At 44.7% G+C, this 19991-nt stretch overlaps 2 protein-coding genes across 4 annotated transcripts in view; one reads left to right on the top strand and one right to left on the bottom strand.

Moving 5' to 3' along the window:
* Positions 1-19991, top strand: part of REEP1 (receptor accessory protein 1) — a 112658-nt gene that overhangs the window by 29445 nt on the left and 63222 nt on the right. The window lies entirely within an intron of this gene.
* On the bottom strand, positions 3794-18517 carry LOC125162838 (diamine acetyltransferase 1-like). 2 transcript variants are annotated; one of them, XR_007151194.1, is made up of 2 exons: positions 17688-18514; positions 3794-3804 (listed from the first exon to the last, which is right to left on the bottom strand). XR_007151194.1 is itself a non-coding variant. In XM_047854291.1 (2 exons), exon 1 carries the CDS (start codon positions 18500-18502, stop codon positions 17870-17872), a length of 633 nt encoding a protein of 210 aa, XP_047710247.1. In that variant the 5' UTR covers positions 18503-18517; the 3' UTR covers positions 5809-5821; positions 17861-17869. The 2 variants fall into 2 exon arrangements, 1 of the variants encoding a protein (XP_047710247.1); XM_047854291.1 differs by lacking the exon at positions 3794-3804 and adding an exon at positions 5809-5821 and having other exon boundaries at positions 17861-18517.

Raw genomic sequence — 19991 nt, 5'->3', positions numbered from 1 at the left:
AACTGCTCATAATTCTCTGTACCCAGAGATACATTCTGGAGGGATCCTTAAGATTTTTTGAACACAAGAATTTTATATGAGGTTACTGTGTCTCTTGCTTATTAATCATTAATAAATTAATATTGTCTTTGTGTCCAGAAGATTTCTAAACAGGATTTTAGCGATCTTTTAAAATCTTATAATCAATTCCTTTTTTTTTAAATTGTTAGATGTTTATATTATTTTCATTTTCTTTGACATAATAAAAAAGCCATGTAATAAGGTATCTGTGCCTTAATCTTTGTTTGCCTCTGATGATTTCTTTTGGATGGATTCCCGGGAGTACAATTACTAGGTCGGAGGGTAGCAACAGCTGTTACAATTTGAGAAATAATGGCAACTTGCCTCCCAGAAAGATTGTAGCAATCTCTGCTCCCATCCACAGTTTTTTGATGGCTAGGCTTTAAATGCTTAAAGAAGATGGAGGCAAAAAACCAAGCACCAATGGCCTTGTAATTGGCTATGGCTCCATTTGGAGGATGTGGCAGCTTTTCCTGTGTCAGGAGCCACGCGGGTGGAGAAAGGCCTGTTGCTCTACAGCCCTTGGCTGGGAGCTTGGCCGTTAATGACAAGGGCCAATGCTGTCAGCACAGCGGCTCCTTTCCAGGCAGGATGCTGGGACTCAGGAGCCCCCTGGAGGGACTGCACAGGTCTCTGAAGCAGCAGGGGGGAAGAAGCTGCTTGCTGACCTTTGGGCATGAGGTTCCAGGCAGCACTCCATTAGCCACACATCCATTAATGAAGAACTCAAGGTTTGGGGAGCATGTCTGGTTTTAAAAAGCCTATCAGGAATTAAAGGAAAATGGAGCATGGATGAAGCATTTATTGCTGTCATAGTGCAGGGAGGGAGGTCACTATAGTGCATTCATCTGCAGGGGCCCCCTGGCCAGCTAAGCTCAGGAGCAAATACTGGTTTTAAGAGGTTATTTGCCTGATAGGAATTGGACCTGCCTGGAAAGTGAACTGGCTGCCTCTTGTACATCTGTGAAAGTGTTACATGTGCTCTGTTGGTATTGCTTATTTTTGCTGACATAATTCTGGCATTGGTGCCATTTAAGGGACACCTAGAAAATAAAGTCAAACGAACCCTAATCAAGTTTTTATTTTCCAGCTGATTGTATATAATGAGGACCATCTCTCTTAAGTTATGTCTTGTAATTATATGTTGTAAAACTAAGTGATGTTATATTGTCACTTAGTAAATTGAAAAATATGAATGAAGATATTTAATATGAACAGGATAGACAATAAACTAGTACCTGGTGAGTGTAAAACTCTCTTGCGTTAATACTCTGGTCCCTTTAAAACTCTTGTTCATTTAATCCTTAAAATGGGAATGGTTGTTGTTTCTTATTTTTGTAGACGAGGACACTGAAAACTTAGAGAAGTAACTTGATCAAAGCCATAAAGTCAGTAAGTGGTAGAAATGAGACGAGAATCTATATCTGTCTGTTCCAGAACCCCTGCCCTTCTCAGTATTTCGGGGGGGTTCTTTTACGCCTGGCTGTGGCAGGAGCTGGAGGAGAGGGCGGTGTAAGCCAGCTACTGTTATTTGCAGCTCAGGAGGATAGGGCTGTGCACCCCTGGGAAAGTCTGTGTGGCCTCTGCTGGGGCCGGGCTGAGCTCTGAGAGGTGCTTCTCTGGCTTTAGACCCGCCCCATGGGTGTTTGTGTTTACTGGGGCTGATGAGAGTTTTTGCACAAACATACACTTTTGGTGGCCACTTTATTCAATCCTGGGTACTGTTGGCCTGGATTTCCAGCCCCCTCAACTCAGGAATGAGATCCTCACCTTTTGGTACTGGTGTATAAATCGGGTTCATTGGCGGTACCGAGGTTGAAGTAGACTAGATGCATAATCTACTGTCAGAGAGGCGGTTGTGCGTTCAGATTGGAAAGGAGATGACTGAGGGGGGCCTGAGCTTTCAGGTGTCAGTTGTCAGAGGTCCAAGGGGCTGTGTCTTAGTCAAGACCTCTTTTTCTTTCTGTTTTTGTTGCATGAACCAGGGTAGATACAACCAGCTGGACTAAGGGACTCATTATGAAGAATCAGAGAGTTGCAGCTGGACTCTGTTGTGTACTAGACCCCAGGCTTGGAAGCTATTGGGAAACTTCTCCCACCCCCTGGCCTCACCACTCTGCCTCTCTAGCCACATCTGCTTTATTTTTCTGTGCACATGTGCCTGTGTGTGTGTGTGTGTGTGTGTGTGTGTGTGTGTGTGTATCTGTTGCTTTCTCTGACTTCGTCTCCCTCTCCAGACTTCTATTTTTCATGGACACCTACCATGGCAGTTCTGCCTCCAAGCATCCAGCAACTATGAACTCCAATTTCTCAACTCTGATACCAACCCCTGAGAGATGAGACCTTACTGCTCAGGATCAGGGGGAGGCCCTATAGTATAAACGTGGCTGCTGGAGCCCACCCCACTGGTTGGGTGGGGGGAGTTCTCAGAGGGGAAGAAGGAGGGCTAGATTGACACCCTGTCAGTGGGAAATAGACTGAGTGGACCAGTTTGGCTAACGAGGTAGAATTTGAATTGGACCAAGGAACGGAAGCTCCCCGAATAACAGATTTCAGGTCAGTAGATGCAAGAGCTCTAGAACGGTCCAAGGGGGGCCAAGCCGCTTTGTTTGGGTGATAGCAAGTTCCTGCATGTGCAGTGGTTCAGAGTCAGGAGTAGCCTCCTGAAGGGCATCCAAGCATGTACTAGGGTTGGGCCAGATGGCTCTCAAGGTCCCCCGGGGCAATGACAGTCTGGCTGTGAGCTGCCACCTCTGCTGCAGGTACTTCCCCTGGACTCTGTGCATGGAAAAGTTTGGAGGGACATATACAAGTATTTTATGCATATGCCAGCACTGGGGGGTATAGCTAGTATAGCAGTATTTTGGCTACTGTTATTGCTAGTGGTAGGTTTGTGGGTGGTTTTGATTGTTGTTTTATTCTTTTCTGTAATTAATCTTTTTCTGCAGTAGACATAGACAAGTTGCACAAACGAGTTGTGTTTATGTTAACAGTAAGCACGTGAAACCCAACAATTGAATTTCACTAGACCAGTAGGTATTATCTACTCTGGATGGTGTTCTGGCTTGTGTAAGATGAACAAAATGTGGTCTTTGCCCTCAAGAAACTTGGGAGGGGGTGATATAACCACACATAAATCAAAGTGAAAGGAGACCACGTTAAGTGCTAGTAGAATATTACAAAGTGTGTGGAAGGCACATATATATGATATAACCTTCCTTCTTTTTTAAAAAAAAGTTTATATATTTTGAGAGAGAGAAAGAGAGAGAGAGTGCACACAGTGGGGGAGGGACAGAGAGAGAGAGAGAATCCCCAGCAGGCTCTGAGCTCTCAGCACAGAGCCCAATGCAAGGCTCGATCTCACTGTGAGACCATGACTAAGCTGAAATCAAGAGTCAGATGCTTAACCAACTGAACCGCCCAGGTGCCCTGATGATATAACTCTCCTTCTAAGAAGCTCAGAGAAGGGTTTCTTGAAAAGAGTATCACCGGGTCTGGGTGTAGAACAATGGTTCTCAAACAGAGGCTATTTTGCCCCCAGGAGACATTTGGAAGTATCTAGAAATATTTTTTTTTTAAGTTTATTTATTCTTTTGAGAGAGAGAATGAGAGAGCATGAGCAGGGGAGGGACACAGAAAGAGAGAATCCCAAACAGGCTCTGTGCTGTTAGCGCAGAGCCTCACATGGGGCCCAAACCCATGAACTGCGAGATCGTGATCTGAGCTAAAACTAAGAGTCAGATGCTCAACCAACTGAGCAACCCAGGCAGGCGCCCCGAAATACTTTTTTTTTCATGGTTATTTTTGAGAGAGCTCAAGCAGGGGAGGAGCAGAGTGAGGGGGACAGAGGATCCGAAGCAGGTTCTGCACGGACAGCAGAGAGCCAGATGCGGGGCTCGAACCCATAAACCGCGAGATCATGAGCTGAGCCGAAGTCGGATGCTCAACCAACTGAGCCACCCAGGTGCCCCCCTAGAGACATTTCTGGCTGTCACACCTGGGATGGAGGGACTGTTATTGACATCTGGAGTTCCTGGCATTCAGAGCCTGGGGATATTGCTGAACACTTCACATTGCTCAGGACAGCCCCCCACCCAACAAAGAAATATCTGGCCCCCAAGGTCGATAGTTCTAAGGCTTCTTATCCAGTGCACTAGAAACATAGGATTTTGGCCGACAGAGATAGGGGAAGAACATTCCAGGCAAAGAGAATGATGGCGGAGCACAGTGGCAAGAAGTGCATGGGGTGCACACAGGAATTGGTGGAGGGCGCATGAAACTGGTGGGGTGGGCCGTGGCTAGATGGTGGAAGCCCTCAGTTCCAAGGCAAGCAGTGTGGATGTTTTCCTGAGGGCAGCAGGGAGCCGTGGAATGTTTTTGAGTGGTGGAATTGCTTCATCAAGAATGGTGTCATTTCTTGGCACCCCCACTTTGCTTCATTGCTTGCTCATCTGCACATCTATGGAAACTAACACACACCTGTATTTTCCTGTTTTCCACCCCAGTCCATCCATTCTTTGTTGTTTTCCTCAATCTGAAGGAAAGCTCTGTCAGCACTCTGCCTTTCTGACCAATGATTCCCATCTGCTGGTGACAAAGGGATACAGAAAAAAAAAAAAAAAATCTCCCTTTGATGACACTACTTCTTGCTGCCAGGAATACACCACAGCACTACAGTGGCAGGTGACTGTCCAGGTCTTCCCTGATGGCCTTGTAGCGGCTTTGGTTTTTGGCTTATCACCATGATTCGGGTTTTTGCTAACATCCTCACACTATCTCAGGGTGCAGAGTTGGGGGTGGGGGATAGTTCATGCTCAGTGGTGTCCGTCCTGTGCAAGCAGCCGAGCAGACACCAGGGCTGGGCCTGGGTAGGACTGCAGTCATTGCAGGAAAGAATGCCTGGGCTGATGTGGGGCGGGGTGCCCCAGGACTCAACAGTGTGCTCACCCCATCTGTTCACTGCTGGCTAGCCAGCAATAGAACAGTGCTGGACACCTACTGTGCTAGGTCAGTACAATATGTACCAGGGCAGTAGGTCAGGGTTTTCTGAGTGCAAGAATGAGGAGACCGAGGTCTGGGGGAAAGGAGTGTGGAGTTGCAAAAGCTCAGGATCACCCTGCCAGTTGGGCTCAGAGCTGAACCTGACCCTCAGTTGGGAGCCCCTCTCCTATGCCACTTCCCCCCTTCTGAGCCCAGGCTCCCAGAGGTGTCATCCTGAGGCCTAGTGGACATGGATCTTCCCCCAGACCAGGCACCTTTACCCAGCGGTGTATGTTCCAAACCCCTCCTGGTCCTTGATTTCCGCAGCTCCCTAAACCAACCAACTAACTAACCAACCCACCCTAAGAAACAACTTGTTTTCTCTACCAGCTGCCATGGCAAATGAGCTGGAGAGCTACTCCATCTATAGTGAAATGTCAGAGACTGCCAGTTGCTTCGTTACACACCTCAGGGGTATCTCCAGGGATGCCTCAGCCCAGGCATTTCTTGGCAGACTGGTTGGGGTGGGGTGGGAGGTAATAACCCGTAAGTGCTGAAGTTGTGGCCATCTATACCATTTATAGTAAAGCCTTCTTGGGTCTCCCTTGGTAAAGGGAATCGTGTGAACTTGTCCGTTTTTTCTCTTTTTATTCTGGGAGGGACCCAGACTGGGGGTCCTCTGAGGTCCCCCAGAACCTTTTGGGAAGAGGCATTTCCCTGATGTCACCCACCTAGAACCAAGCAATCAGGCACTTTGATGATTCTACTGAGACAGTGGGACCTTTCCCCATACCTCCAAAAAATATCTGCGTTGAAATGTCAGTGCTCTCTTCCCCACACCAACCCCCAGGGAGAATCTGCCTTGTGGGCAATGGCTACCCTTGGTCTCCCAGATGCAGAACCTTCCCGGGTCTTATAGGCCGAAAGGCTTGACCCAGCGTCACTCTCGGACTGGTTAAATAACTCCCATGAGGTCTCCCACATCACCCCTCTTGGTGGGGGGACACTACAGTCCATGGTCCTCTGCTCAGAGCTTCCCCCATAGGGAAAATAATTTTGCAGATCTGTGCAGCATTTCTGTTTTCAAAGTATTTTCATGTGTATCATCCCATTTGACCATTGAGGATACACCATCATGCAAAGGAGATAAAACAAGTGAGGTTCCCCGGGCACTTGTCCAAGGACCCTTATCTGGCAGGCATGCAGTGCATCAGCACCTAGGTCCCCCAGCCTCTGAAGTTGTTCCTGCGTCTGTGGGCAGCTTAGGGTACAGGCAGATTTACAGCCAGGCACATCCCCCATTCACAGATGCTGACCAGCTCTGGGGTCAGGGAAAGCCGCTAGGCTCTGTGAGTATGGAAGATCAAGTGGGTGGTTTGTAGCACAGTGCACAGCCCAGAGTGGGTACTGGGTCTGCATGTGCACCGAACTTGTGGCACATACTCCCATGGGAGTGAGGAAGAAGTGGCAGTCCCTGACACAGTCCCTCACTCTTGTTTGCCTTCGGCAGAAACCAAGTTGTGTTACAGATGGCATGAGCCTTGGTGTGTGGGCCTCTGTATTGGACAATCTCATTAAAAAAATTTTTTTAACGTTTATTTATTTTTGAGACAGAGAGAGACAGCATGAACAGGGGAGGAGCAAAGAGAGGGAGACACAGAATCTGAAACAGGCTCCAGGCTCTGAGCTGTCAGCACAGAGCCCGATGTGGGGCTCGAACTCACAGACCGCAAGATCATGACCTGAGCCGAAGTAGAACGCTTAACCGACTGAGCCACCCAGGCGCCCCATCATTTTAAATTAATAACCCTGATGAGGGGCACCTGGATGGCTTGGTTAAGTGTCTGACTTTGGCTCAGGCCATGATCTCACAGTTCGCGTGTTTGAGCCCCGCATTGGGCTCTGTGCTGACAACTCAGAGTCTGGTGCCTGCTTCGGATTCTGTGTTCCCTCTCTCTCTCTACCTCTCCCCCACTCGCGCTCTGTCTCTCTCTCTCTCTCAAAAATAAATACACATTTAAAAAATTAATTAATAACCCTGATAATAACTTAAAAGGATTTCCTCAGCAAAGCCCACAAATAATGTGATGATACAAGGAATGTGTGACCTAAATATTTTACTGACTTTTGTGCTATCAAAAAAGTGCGGTGGGTGCCTTGGTGGCTCAGTAGGTAGAGTATCTGACTTTTGATTTCTGCTCAGACTGTGATCATGGGATCCAGCCATGAGTCGGGCTCTGTGCTGAGCATGAACTCTGCTTAGGATTCTCTCTCTCTCTCTCTCTCTCTCTCTCTCTCTCTCTCTCTCTGTCTCTCTCCCTCTCTCTCTCTCTGTCTCTGTCTCTCTCCCTCTCTCTCTCTCTGTCTCTCTCCCCCTCTCTCTATCTCTCTCTGTCTCTCTCTCTGTCTCTCTCTCTCTCTCTTTCTCTCTCTCTCTCTCTCTCTCTATATATATATATATATGTATCTGCCACTGCCCCTCTCCCTGGCTTATGCTTGTGCTCGATCTCTCTCTTAAAAAAAAAAAAAAAAAAAGTGGGGACATCAGTGGTTTTAGCACCCAGGGTTTGAAATCTCACATTCTAGTTCCAGCCCTGCCACAGACTCGTTGTGTGATTGTAGCCCAATTATTTAACTTCTCTGATTCTTATTTCCAGTCCATGGAGATTGTAAACATGCCTCCTGCGCACAGTTTTTGTACATGCAAATGCATGTACAGTGAGTGCTTAAAACCACGCCCAGCAAGCATTCAGTACAGCCACTGGTTATTATGTGATGTTAACTTTTTTCCTCTATTTTGTTTTGTTTTGTTTTGTTTTTGAGAGAGACAGAGCATGAGCAGGGGAGGGGGAGGGGCAGAGAGAGGAGACACAATCCAAAGCAGGCTCCAGGCTCCCAGCTGTCAGCACAGAGCCCGATTCAGGGCTCAAACTCCTGAACCTCAAGATCATGACCTTAGCCAAAGCTGGGCATTTAACCGACTAAGCCACCCAGGTGCCCCTAACTTCTTTCTTCTGTGAAGCTTTCCTTCTTGGTGTTGGTTCTCTGGAGAATAGAATTTCCCTCACTAGACACTCCCTTATGCCCTCCCTGTAATCGTGGCCACTGGAGACTCACAAATGGAAAGAATGCATATTGTTTTCATCCTGAAGCAAACCAAATTTCTTATATCTCCAGGCTCAAAGCCGATTCTTTCTGTCTTGGAATTTTTCTCTCCTTCTCAGTGACCTAGTTTTATCCATTCTTTTCAAATCTGCAGGAACAAATGGCATACTTGTTAAAGAGTGGTTCTTGGGGCACCTGGCTGGCTCATTTAGTGGATCATGCGCCTCTTGATCTCAGTGTTGTGGGTTTGGGCCCCACATTGAGCATGGATCATACTTTAAAAAAAAAAAGTAATTAAAAAAGAAAAAAAGAGGTTAGAGTGGGAGAGAGCCAAAGCATAAGAGACTGTTAAAAACTGAGAACAAACTGAGGGTTGATGGGGGGTGGGAGGGAAGGGAGGGTGGGTGACGGGTATTGAGGAGGGCACCTTTTGGGATGAGCACTGGGTGTTGTATGGAAACCAATTTGACAATAAATTTCATATATTAAAAAAAAAAGTAATTCCCATTCTGTGATTGGGAAGAATATCTTTATTTTCTAAACAAAGCAAACTGTGTTATATTCCTCCTTCTTAACTATGAAGCAGTATTCCCCCATACCTTTTAGAGCAGTACCAAGGATTACCTTTATAAGCATCAAAAACAAACATTATTTCCCAGCCTGGGGCCTCACCTTCCTTACTCAAGGCCTGTTTGCATTGGTGTCCAGAGCCCCTGGAGCGGTGCAGCTAGCAAAGTGGAGAGGTCCACACTCGCTGGCCGTCTCCCAGGGAAGCAGTGGACTTGCTTTACATCATCTGCAGGGCAGGTGTTCCCTGTGGGGGGTACAGGCTGGCCAGCCCTGGAGCTGCCTCAGGAGAACACCCAGCAGGACCGTTCTTACGCAGCCATCAGCTGTGTTTGTCCCTTCCCTGTCTCTCATAATTAGCGTAACTCCCTCATAATGAAGACATGTGCTGGAGATTCTTCTCTCAAAACTTAAACTTCTCTCTCCAAAGGAAACGTGGCTGTTGGCCAGCTTGCTTTCTTTTCTCCAGCTCTTATGGTCTAATCACGGAGGCATTCTGGGCATGAGCCAGACATCCCCGTTTCAGACCATCTTTGTTCTTCCATGAGCACGTGGGTCAGGTGTAGACAAGGTTTGCCTTCCTCTAGCTCCTTCCTCCCCTTCGAGTGGGATGACAGCAGCGATTGTGTTAGCTGCCCCGAGCCTTTCTGCGGACAAGCCCAGTGGCCTGGAATCATGGTAGTTTCTTATGAATCACACAACTATTTATAACGGAGCCCCCTCGGATCCTTTCTGGAACAAAATCAAGGTGTAAAAAAATATTTAAAATATCAATAGAGGGAACACATTTAGTAGTGTGACTTCTGGGTAGAATATAACATACAGCATTTTCTTTCTTTCTCTACAACCAAAACCATTTAAAAAATGGATATTTGCATCACTTATTAATTTTCACTCATTTTATGTCATGATATCCTCTGTAATGAATTGAGATGACAGTGCCTTCTAAAGTTAGTAAATTTTCTTTTGTTTGAAAATTTCAGTAAATTAAATAAATAGCATTGTACCATGAAACAGAACAGGTGTAACTTGAACAATTATATGTTCCACTTTTTTAAAATTTGCTAGAATTTGTTAGAATTTTTGTTAGAATTTGTGAGGATGAACCATTTGTGGATTAAATGAGCTGATGGCTTATATGAAGTAAATTGTGTTCTTTTAAATTTTCAAATATGGATGATTTTAACAAATATTCATGTCAAGATTTTTTTTTTTTTAAAAGAGAGAGAGTGAGCAGAGAAGGGGCAGTGAGAGAGGGAGAGAGAAGATCCCAAGCAGGCTGTCAGCACAGAGCCCAATGCAGGGCTCGAACTGATAAACCGTGAGATCATGACCTGAGCCAAACCCAGGAGTCAGACGCTTAACCGACTGAGCCGCCCAGGTGCTCCATGTCAAAAAAATTTTTTTTGGTTCATAAACATCATACATTTATTTTATTTTACTTTAATTGTGGCCAAAAAAAAAGATATAACAAAATTTACCATCTTAACCACCCTTAAATGTACAGTTCAGTAGTGTTAAGTATATTTGTGTTATTGTACAACCAATCTCTGGGACTTTCTCATCTTGCAAAATTAAAAATTGAAGCTCTATGCCTGTTAAACAACAACTCCCTATTTCTTCTCCCCCCACCAGCCCCTGGCAACTATCATTTATATTCTGTTCCTATGAATTTGGCCTATCTAGAGTAGTATCTACATGAGTAGTAGATTTATCTGAGGTTGTCTATTCATGTAAATGGAATCATACAATATTTGTCTTTTTTGTGTCTGGCTTATTTCACTTAGCATAATGTCCACAAAGTCTATTTGTGTTGTAGCAGGTGTCAGGATTTCTTTATTTTTAAGGCTGAATAGTATTCCATTATATTCCATTATATTTATATTTATAACTTATCTCACCCATTATATATATATAAAATATATATATTAACTTGGCTTATTTTAACCATCAAGAACTCAGTGACTTGACATTCAACACCAGCCTCTTTGGCAATGTGTGTTCATGTGGCATCATGGGATTGTAAGTCTGAGGAGTGTAGCCTCCTTATGGCTGAGTGAGAGGTTGGAAGGACCTGGGTTCATACGTGGGCAGGTGTGTCTGCCACAAGCCCACATCCCTGCTGCCAGGGAAGCGGGAGCATTAACCATTCTCAGCTTCAGGTATGTAAGGTGAAAACCTCCCTGCACAGGGCAGTTGTCGGGGTGGGGCGTGTCTTTGCTATTCAGGGAGCCAGAAGGATGATAAATGCTTGTTAGACCAGCTTAGCGGCATCTAGAATTTTCACATCACATTAGGTCACAGCTTTCCTACTTGCCTATAAGGGCTTGGTGTGGCTTCGGAGATCACGCCATGACAACCGGTCTGGGATAGGGAACCTGTAGTGTAGAACCACTAAATTCCTGGTGATCGTTCCATCACTGGAAATCCTGGAAGGCTTCTGCACTTTGGTCCATGCTGGTTCCTCTCTGTGGATTGTCTTTTGTACCTCTGTCTGTGAGAACCAGGTCTTCCCTTTCTCTAGGGTTCCACTTGAGTCCACAACTCCTTGGGAGCCTGCCATTTTTACTCTCTTGTACTTGTTTCAGGGATGGACCTACTTTTCCTGGGGCCTGAAGCTTTTAGGGTGGAGAGAAGGAGCTTTTTCAGAAAAAATCATACAAAATTTGATGAACACATAGCTGGGACCCCTCCCAGGACCCATGCAGTTGAGGAGCCCTGAAGCTTTAACTTCATTAGCTTCACTGTAAATCTACTTCTGCTTATATTCATTCTTTTTCTCACTCCCCCTCTCTTTTTTCCCCCCATTTTAAAAATTGGAGGAGACATCTGGCCAGCTCAGCGGGTAGACCATGTGGCTCTTGATCTCAGGGTTGTGAGTTTGAGCCCCACTTTGGGGTAGAGATTGCTTAAGTAAATAAACTTAAAAAAAAATTAAGGTATAATTTGCATACAGTGAAATTCACTATTTCTATTGTGTATTGCTACAAGCTTTGACAAATGCTTATAGTTGTGTAACCACTGTCAAAATATATAGAACAGTTTCATTACCTCCAAAATTTTCCTTTTTGGAAAAGGTTATCTTTTGTAGTCATCTTCTCCTCCCACCCCAGCCTCTGGCAACTCACCTGTTTTCTATCTTCATAGTTTTATTGTTTCTAGAGTGGCATAATTGGAGTCATGTAGCATATAGCCTTTTGAACCTGACTTCTTTCACTTAGGCTAGTGCATTTGAATTTCATCACCGTCATTGTATGCATTACTTACTCTATGCTCAACCTTGGAGATGCTGAGATGGAGAAGGCCCAGTCCTTGCCCTCAGAGAGCTCACAGTCTAATGGAGGAGGCACTTGGCCCCATCATCGTAGAGTTTTCCTTTGATACTTTGTATGCACAGCTTTGTCCTACTACCTATCTTGTTCTGGCATACTGGCACCCCTGCCACTTTGTGATCACCCTGAGGATAAAATCTCTGACCTTCTTCAGGCATCATATTGGATGGGGAAGAGTAAGGGGTTTGAAACCAGACCCCATTCGGAGTCTTCCAAATCCACCTCACCCACTTAGTAGTTCCGTGACCTTGTGTTGGACTCAGAATTTGGCACAGAATGTATTGAGTAAATATCTGTTGAATAAATGAATGAAGGAAGCCTCCTTAAGTCCCAGGTCCTTCCTGTGTAAAAAGGGAATAATAGTCGCAACTTCACCTGACTGCTGGGGGGATACAGTGCCTGGTGGGTATCAGTAAATGTCTGTTCCCCTCTCCTTCCCGAGAGCCCTGTGATACCCTCCCCCAGACAGGCACATTCACGCTGTGCAGACCTCCAAGTGGGCTAGGCAGGATGATACCAGCACTTGCTGTACGGGAGGCAGGAAGGGCATGAGCTGACCAGACACACCCCCAGGAAACCCCACAGGTACCAGCCCACAAGTACAGCTCAAAGAGCCCCTCCCACTAATTCTCAGACTCTGTCAGTCCATTCCTCTCACGAAATACATTCCTTGTAGGGGGCTTCACGGGAAGTTCACTGGGAGGAGAAAACCATAACCCCTTTACCAGGGGACCCTCTGGCTGAGTGTCAGGTCTCAGGCTCTCAGACCCAGGGTGGGGGGAGGAGCATGAGCTGGGAGATGGTCATTGTAAAGAAATCTGTTCTTCCCTTCAAAACACACTCAGCAGGGTGACTGAGTGGCTTAGCTGGTTAAGGAGTCCAACACTATTTGGGCTCCTGTCATTATCTTACAGTTTGTGAGTTCGAGCCCCGCATCAGGCTCTGTGATGATAGTGCAGAGCCTGCTTGAGATTCTCTCTCTCCTTCTCTCTCTGCCCTTCCCCCTGCTCACACGCACACACACTCTCTCTCAAAATAAATAAACATTAAAAAAAATACTCAGCAACACTCAACACAGGATTGTTATTAATCAATTATTTGTATAATTGCCTGTGTGCTGGCTGCCTTCCCTACCAGAGGACACAGGGCACATACTAAGTGCTCAACAGATATTTAATATTGAACGAAAAATATTTTGTGTTTAATAATTGGCATTTGAAGTTATGATTTCTACAGAAAGGAAGGGAATTAATATTTGTCATTCATCTATGGGGTTTCTGGTATGTTAAATCTTTACCTCCAGTCTCATTTAATCTGCATAGCAGCTGTTGAAAGTATTTTGGTTTGTACAATCAAGGACACTGGCTGAGAGTTGTTAAGAAATGTGCCCACAGTCCCGTAGGTAGTCAGTGATGGGAGCTGGATTCAGTCTCTAGTCTGACGCCAAAACTCAGCCTCTAGATTTCTTAAGAATAGAAATCTCTACAATTTAGGGGCACTTGGGTGGCTCAGTCGGTTGAGTGTCCGGCTTCGGCTCAGGTCATGATCTCTCCGTTCGTGAGTTCGAGCTCTTGCGTCAGGCTCTGTGCTGACAGCTCGGAGCCTGGAGCCTGCTTCAGATTCTGTGTCTCCCTCTTTCTGCCCCTTTGCTGCTCATGCTGTGTCTCTCTCTGTCTCTCGAGAATGAATAAACGTTAAAAAAAAAATTAAAAAAAAAAATCTCTACAAGTTAGACTTAAAAAATATCCAGACTGATACTTGAGCAGGATTTGAGTGGGTTGGATTGCAGAGTTTCAAGCTTAACAGCATGAATTGAAAATTTGCAGAATGTTTGTTCCGTTTTGTGCTTTTCTAAATTGGGTTTGGGAGTATTTCTGTAATCCAATCTGAATCATGCTTTTTATCGCACCAATTACAGACAGCTCTAAGTAAGCAATAAAAACCCCCCTCTCTGTGCTAAGAGAGGCAGTGTGGGCTGACAATGGTTGTGGACTTGGAGGCAGGAGGCCTGAGTTTGCATCTGGTTGGATGGGGAGGGCCTTTGGCAGACCCCTGAACCACTCTAAGCCTCAGATTTTCATTGTTCCGTGGTTTTCCTTGTTCGATTTTCATGCACACCGGGAAAGTAACCCCAGTGATCTCAGACACTTGTGGTGTGGATCAAATGAGCAAATAAGCAAATGAGATATTTGTGAGGGGCATAACCCCAGGAGGAGTTTTGTGTGTGTTAGTTCCAAATCTGGAGAGGAGGAGGGGGGTGGAACACACTAGGAAAGAAAGACTGCAGAGAGAGGTCAGCAGAATCACATGATGTGGTCCAAAAGATGTGGCTTGTTTGTGTTCTGATCTTGGCAAAGGTTGAGGGAGAGAACCTCGTTTGTGTGAAAAGTTTGTGCATTTGGAACCCTGTAAGTTATACTGTCACCTGTGTCAATAAATATATAATACAGTGCCAGGGTCGAATTGTCTTGGGCAAGAAATCAGGCAATATTCTCTGTCTTTCTCTCTCTCTCTCTGATCCTCATTCATTCATTCATTCATTCAGGGATCATGGCAGACTCTGAGCCATGCATTGCAGTCAAGTTAATAAAGCAGCAAATCTTGGGCAGTGGAGTCAGATAGACCTGGGTTCGAGTCTGGCCTCCTCCCCTAACTAATGTTAAACTCAGTTACTTAATTTCCCTAAACCCCAGGTTCCCCATCTGCAATACAAGGACAATGATAATAGTTGTCTCGCAGGGTTATATAAAATTAAAGTAATAATACTTATAATGAGGTTTGCACAGTTCTTGGCACATAATGGACATTTAATAAATAAATAGTTGTTTATACGTCTTAATCATATAACTGTCAAGGAGCCAAAATGCAAATGGGCCGGTTCTGCTGTTTTCATAGTTTCTCCTGTATCCTTTAAAAATTTTTTTTTTTAATGTTTTTATTTATTTTTGGGACAGAGAGAGACAGAGCATGAACGGGGGAGGGGCAGAGAGAGAGGGAGACACAGAATCTGAAACAGGCTCCAGGCTCTGAGCCATCAGCCCAGAGCCTGACGCGGGGCTTGAACTCACGGACCGCGAGATCGTGACCTGGCTGAAGTCGGACGCTTAACCGACTGCGCCACCCAGGCGCCCCTCTCCTGTATCCTTTTAGAAGGTCACAGTGGGTAAGCAGAAGCAGAGGCCCAAGGGTTAGGACTCATGGCAACCATTTCCCAGGTGGTTCACTGTGCCATTGGGAACCCAGAGCTGTGTGCCCAGCCTGAGCAACTCTGCCCAGGTAAGCTTCTGGATTACTGCTCTGAGGATGTTCCCTGCAGCAGCATGGTAAAGATCAGGCTGGCTCAGCTGTATTTAGAACGCAGGTCCATGGCGCATCTTTCAGGACTAGAGTATTAACAGGCCCTGGAGATGCATTATGGTTTTTGCGAGTCCTTGTTTCATTACATATGGACCCTCTGCTGTCAGGAAGTTGTCTCAGAGCTTGGAGGCATCAGTTGGTTTTATCCATTTTTGGAGACACACACATACACTTACACTCACACTTAAGAGTGTAGATTCCTCCAAATGCTTGTTTTTTTTTTTTGTTTTTTTTTTAATTTTTTTTTCAATGTTTATTTATTTTGGGGACAGAGAGAGACAGAGCATGAACGGGGGAGGGGCAGAGAGAGAGGGAGACACAGAATCGGAAACAGGCTCCAGGCTCTGAGCCATCAGCCCAGAGCCCGACGCGGGGCTCGAACTCGCAGACCGCGAGATCGTGACCTGGCTGAAGTCGGACGCTTAACCGACTGCGCCACCCAGGCGCCCCTCCAAATGCTTGTTTTAAAGGTCGTGTTTATTGAGCTATAATTAGTAAAGGTCACTCTTTTTAGTGTGATTTTTCTTTTAATCTTGAGTTTGAATTCCAAGTTTAAATAAATGCAGTTTGTAACCACCACCACAATCAACATGCAGGATGGTTCCATCATTTCCCGAAATTCCTTCACTCTCCTTTGTAGTCAGTCCCTCCCACCCTTAGCCCCAGCAACCACTGATCTTTTTTTTTTTTTTGTCTCTATAAATTTCCCTTTTTCAGAATAGCATGTAAATGGAATCATACAGCATGTTGACTCTTTAGTCTGGCCTTTTCATATAATGTAATGCATTCGAGACTCCAAATGCTTTTGATTGCAGAAGGATTAGCAGTTCTGAGATCAGTGTGGAAAATCAATAACATTCCTGTATGCCATTAGTAACCAAAAGAAAATCTAACTTAAAAATTCACAATACCACCTAAAATCCCTGAAGTGCTTAGCAGTAAATAAAACAAAACATGTCCAAGATATTTATGGAAAAATTTATAACATATCATGAAAAGACGTTGAAGAAAGCATGAGTAGATGGAAAGGATAATGTTCAAAAGGAGATACCCAGTTAACATAAAGATGGTGTTTCTTCCTGAGTAAACCTACAAGTTCAGTGCAATTCCAACCAAAATCCAAATTAAGTTTTTCATGGAACTTGACAAGCTGTCAGGAAATTCCTATAGAAAAAAGCTGAGAATAGGCAAGACCATTTTAATAATATCAGAATTTATTATAAAGCTATGAGAATTAAGATACTGTGGTATAGGTGTATGCTTAGATGGCAGACCAGTAGAATGGAACAGAGAGCTGAAATAATACCTCTACACATTGGAAGACTTTATATGTGATGGATAGAACTCAAAACCAATGGGAAAGGATTTGGTAAATATTACTGGGACAATTGGAATCCATACAGAAAAGAATAAAATTGGATCCTGAACTTGCAGCATACATAAAGATAAATCCACATGAATTCAAACCTATAGTGAGGAAGCAAAAGTTAAACATATTTTGGGAAAAAATATGTGACCAGGATTTCCTTAGCAAGATACGAAAACAAACTATAAAAGATTGATATATTTGTCCATGTAAAATGTACTTATTTTTTTAAAGAGACTTTTTAAAAAATGCTTATTTTTGAGAGAGAGAGAGAGAGAGCAGGAGTGGGGGAGGAAAAGAGAGAAGGGAGGGAGAGAGAACCCCAAGCAGGCTCCACACTGAGCCTGCTCAATCCCATGACTGTGAGATCATGACCTAAGCTGAAATCAAGAGTCTGATGCTTAACCGGCTGAGCCACGCAGGCATCCCTGTCCATGTAAAATTTAAAACTTCTACAACAGAAGGTACTACAAACAAAGTTAAAATAGTTTTTTTTTTTCAACGTTTTTATTTATTTTTGGGACAGAGAGAGACAGAGCATGAACGGGGGAGGGGCAGAGAGAGAGGGAGACACAGAATCGGAAGCAGGCTCCAGGCTCCGGGCCATCAGCCCAGAGCCTGACGCGGGGCTCGAACCCACGGACCGCGAGATCGTGACCTGGCTGAAGTCGGACGCTTAACTGACTGCGCCACCCAGGCGCCCCAAAATAGTTTTTTAATTTTTTTAATTTTTTTAATTTTTATTTTTTAAATCAAAGGGTAGTTTATTATAAAAGAATCAAAACAGAAACTCTAAGTACCAGTGTGTACATTGTACACATTTAAATGACTCACAAGAATGAAGTTTTTTTCATATACATTAAGATCACACCACCTTGCTATTTATCAAAAGATGTTCAAGGAGAAATCTGACTCCAAACTGCATACAAGACTGCCATCTTAAACAGACCGCATTTCAAACATGCAACAACGCCACTGGTAATAAAGCTTTGGAATGGGTGTTCATTCTATTATTCGACTACAAACAGGATAGAAAGCAAGATCAGTTGAGAATTTAATCTAAAATAGAATGGAAGCTGTCATTTTTCTGCACCAGCACTCCTCACTCCTCTGCTGCCATCTTTAGCAAATACTCCTTGTTGATCTTGAAGAGTCTCCATCCCTCTTCGCTGGACAGATCAGAAGCACCTCTTCTTTTGTAGAAGTTGATAGATGGTTCATTCCATTCGGCTACCAAGAAGTGCATGCTGCTGCAGTGACATTTCATGGCAACCTGGCTTAGGTTCTTCAGAATTTCTGATCCTATGCCAAAGCCTCTATAGTCACTCATTACGAAGAAGTCCTCAAGATACAACAGTTTGCCAATCCACGGGTCATAGGTAAAGTAGTACATGGTGAAACCAACAACACTGTGTCCTTCCGGAGACCGGTGCTCCTTGGGCACTTCTGCAACCAGGCAGTGGTAGAAAGGGTGCTCTCCGAAACCATCCTCTAGTAGATCTTTTTCAGTTAACATTACTTGCTCTTCCATATATTCGTATTTGACCAGTTCCTTGATTAGCCTCAGGATGTCACTGCAGTCGGCGGCGGTGGCCGGGCGGATCACGAATTTAGCCATTTTCGTCTTTTGCTTTTCTTCCCTTTGCGGACCAGGCCCCTGTACTTGAACAGCAGGAGGAGGTGGTTCCTCATTCGTATCCCAGGAGCGTCCTTTTCTCAGTCGGGCTGGCACCATGACCCGGCGAACCTTTGCAAGCGACGGAAAAGCTTCCCCGACTGCGACTAGCGCTGCACCTTAAATTTTTTTTAATGTTTATTTTATTTTTGAGACAGAGAGACCCAGAGCATGAACGGGGGAGGGTCAGAGAGAGAGGGAGAGACAGAATCTGAAGCAGGCTCCAGGCTCCGAGCTGTCAGCACAGAGCCCGACGCGGGGCTCGAACTCACCGACCGTGAGATCATGACCTGAGCCGAAGTCGGACGCTTAACCGACTGAGCCACCCAGGCGCCCCTAAAATAGTTTTTTATTGGAGAAAGGTGTTTGTAATGAACATGTTCAAGGAAGGATTTATACTCAGAATTCACAAAGAAGTCCTAAATATCAGTGAGAAAAACATAGCCTAATGAGGGATGTAAATAGGCCAGTTAAGCAGGCCAAATGGCCAATAGGCATAAGAGGCTGCTCACCCTCACTTGTAATTGGGGAAATACAAATTAAAACAAGCATGAGATACCATTTCACATCTATCAGACTGGCAAAGAAATTTTTTAAGTTTGTTTGTTTGTTTATTTTGAGAGAGAGAGAGCAGGTGCAGGGAAGGGGCCGAGAGAGAGGGAGAGAGAGGGAATCTCAAGCCGGTTCCACACTGTCAGTGCAGAGACCAACATGGGGCTCAAACCCACAAACCGCGAGATCATGACCTGAGCTGAAACCAAGAGTCAGACACTTAATCGACTGAGCCACCCAGGCACCCCCAGACTGGCAAAAAGTTTTAAATCTATATCAGTTTGGCAAGAATGGCTAGCATGGGAAGTCTTCTCCACTGCAGGGAGGAGTTGAAACTGGCAGAACCTCTCTGGTGAGTGGATTTGCATTGTATGGTAGAAGGTGCTGTACCCCATGACTCACACTGCACAGGAGACGTGTATTAGAATGGTCATTACAGCCCTGTTTGAAATAGTAAAAAATTGGAAAGAACCTAAATATGCATAAATAAATGCATATTTATATATAGATAAACAAATTGTGATCTATTCACATGGCGAAATACCATTTGGTGGTTTCAAATGGTCTAGAAAGACATGTATCAACATAGATCAAATTTCAAAAGCACAAAGTTGAATTTAAAAACTTATTTCACGGGCACCTGGGTGGCTCAGTAAGTTGAGCGTCTGACTCTTGATTTCTGCTCAGGTCACGATCCCAGAGTTGTGGGATTGAGCCCCTTGCTGAGCATGGACCATGCTTGAGATTCTCTCTCTCTCCTTCTGCCCCTATCCCCTGCTTGTGCTGTCTTTCTCTCTCTCAAAAATAAATAAATAACGTATTTCAGTGGGACACATGGGGTGTAATTCCATATATATATAATGTTTAAGCAGTTATAATTTTTTTTTTTTGCATGGCTTATGTAGTTAATAAAAACATAGTGAGAATGATAAACACCAAATTCAAGATAGTGGTTATTTTGGGGAGGGAGGGAGTGGAATGCATCAGGAAAGAATAT

The sequence above is a fragment of the Prionailurus viverrinus genome, chromosome A3 (genome assembly GCF_022837055.1).
Source record: "Prionailurus viverrinus isolate Anna chromosome A3, UM_Priviv_1.0, whole genome shotgun sequence".
NCBI lineage: Eukaryota > Metazoa > Chordata > Mammalia > Carnivora > Felidae > Prionailurus > Prionailurus viverrinus.
The sequence above is the reverse complement of the archived record's forward strand: the minus strand, read 5'-3'. Positions and strand labels throughout refer to the sequence as shown.

Bases quoted from the DNA above. Each gene is read 5' to 3' on its own strand.
- LOC125162838 (XM_047854291.1), bottom strand. From the start codon at position 18,502: ATGGTGCCAGCCCGACTGAGAAAAGGACGCTCCTGGGATACGAATGAG.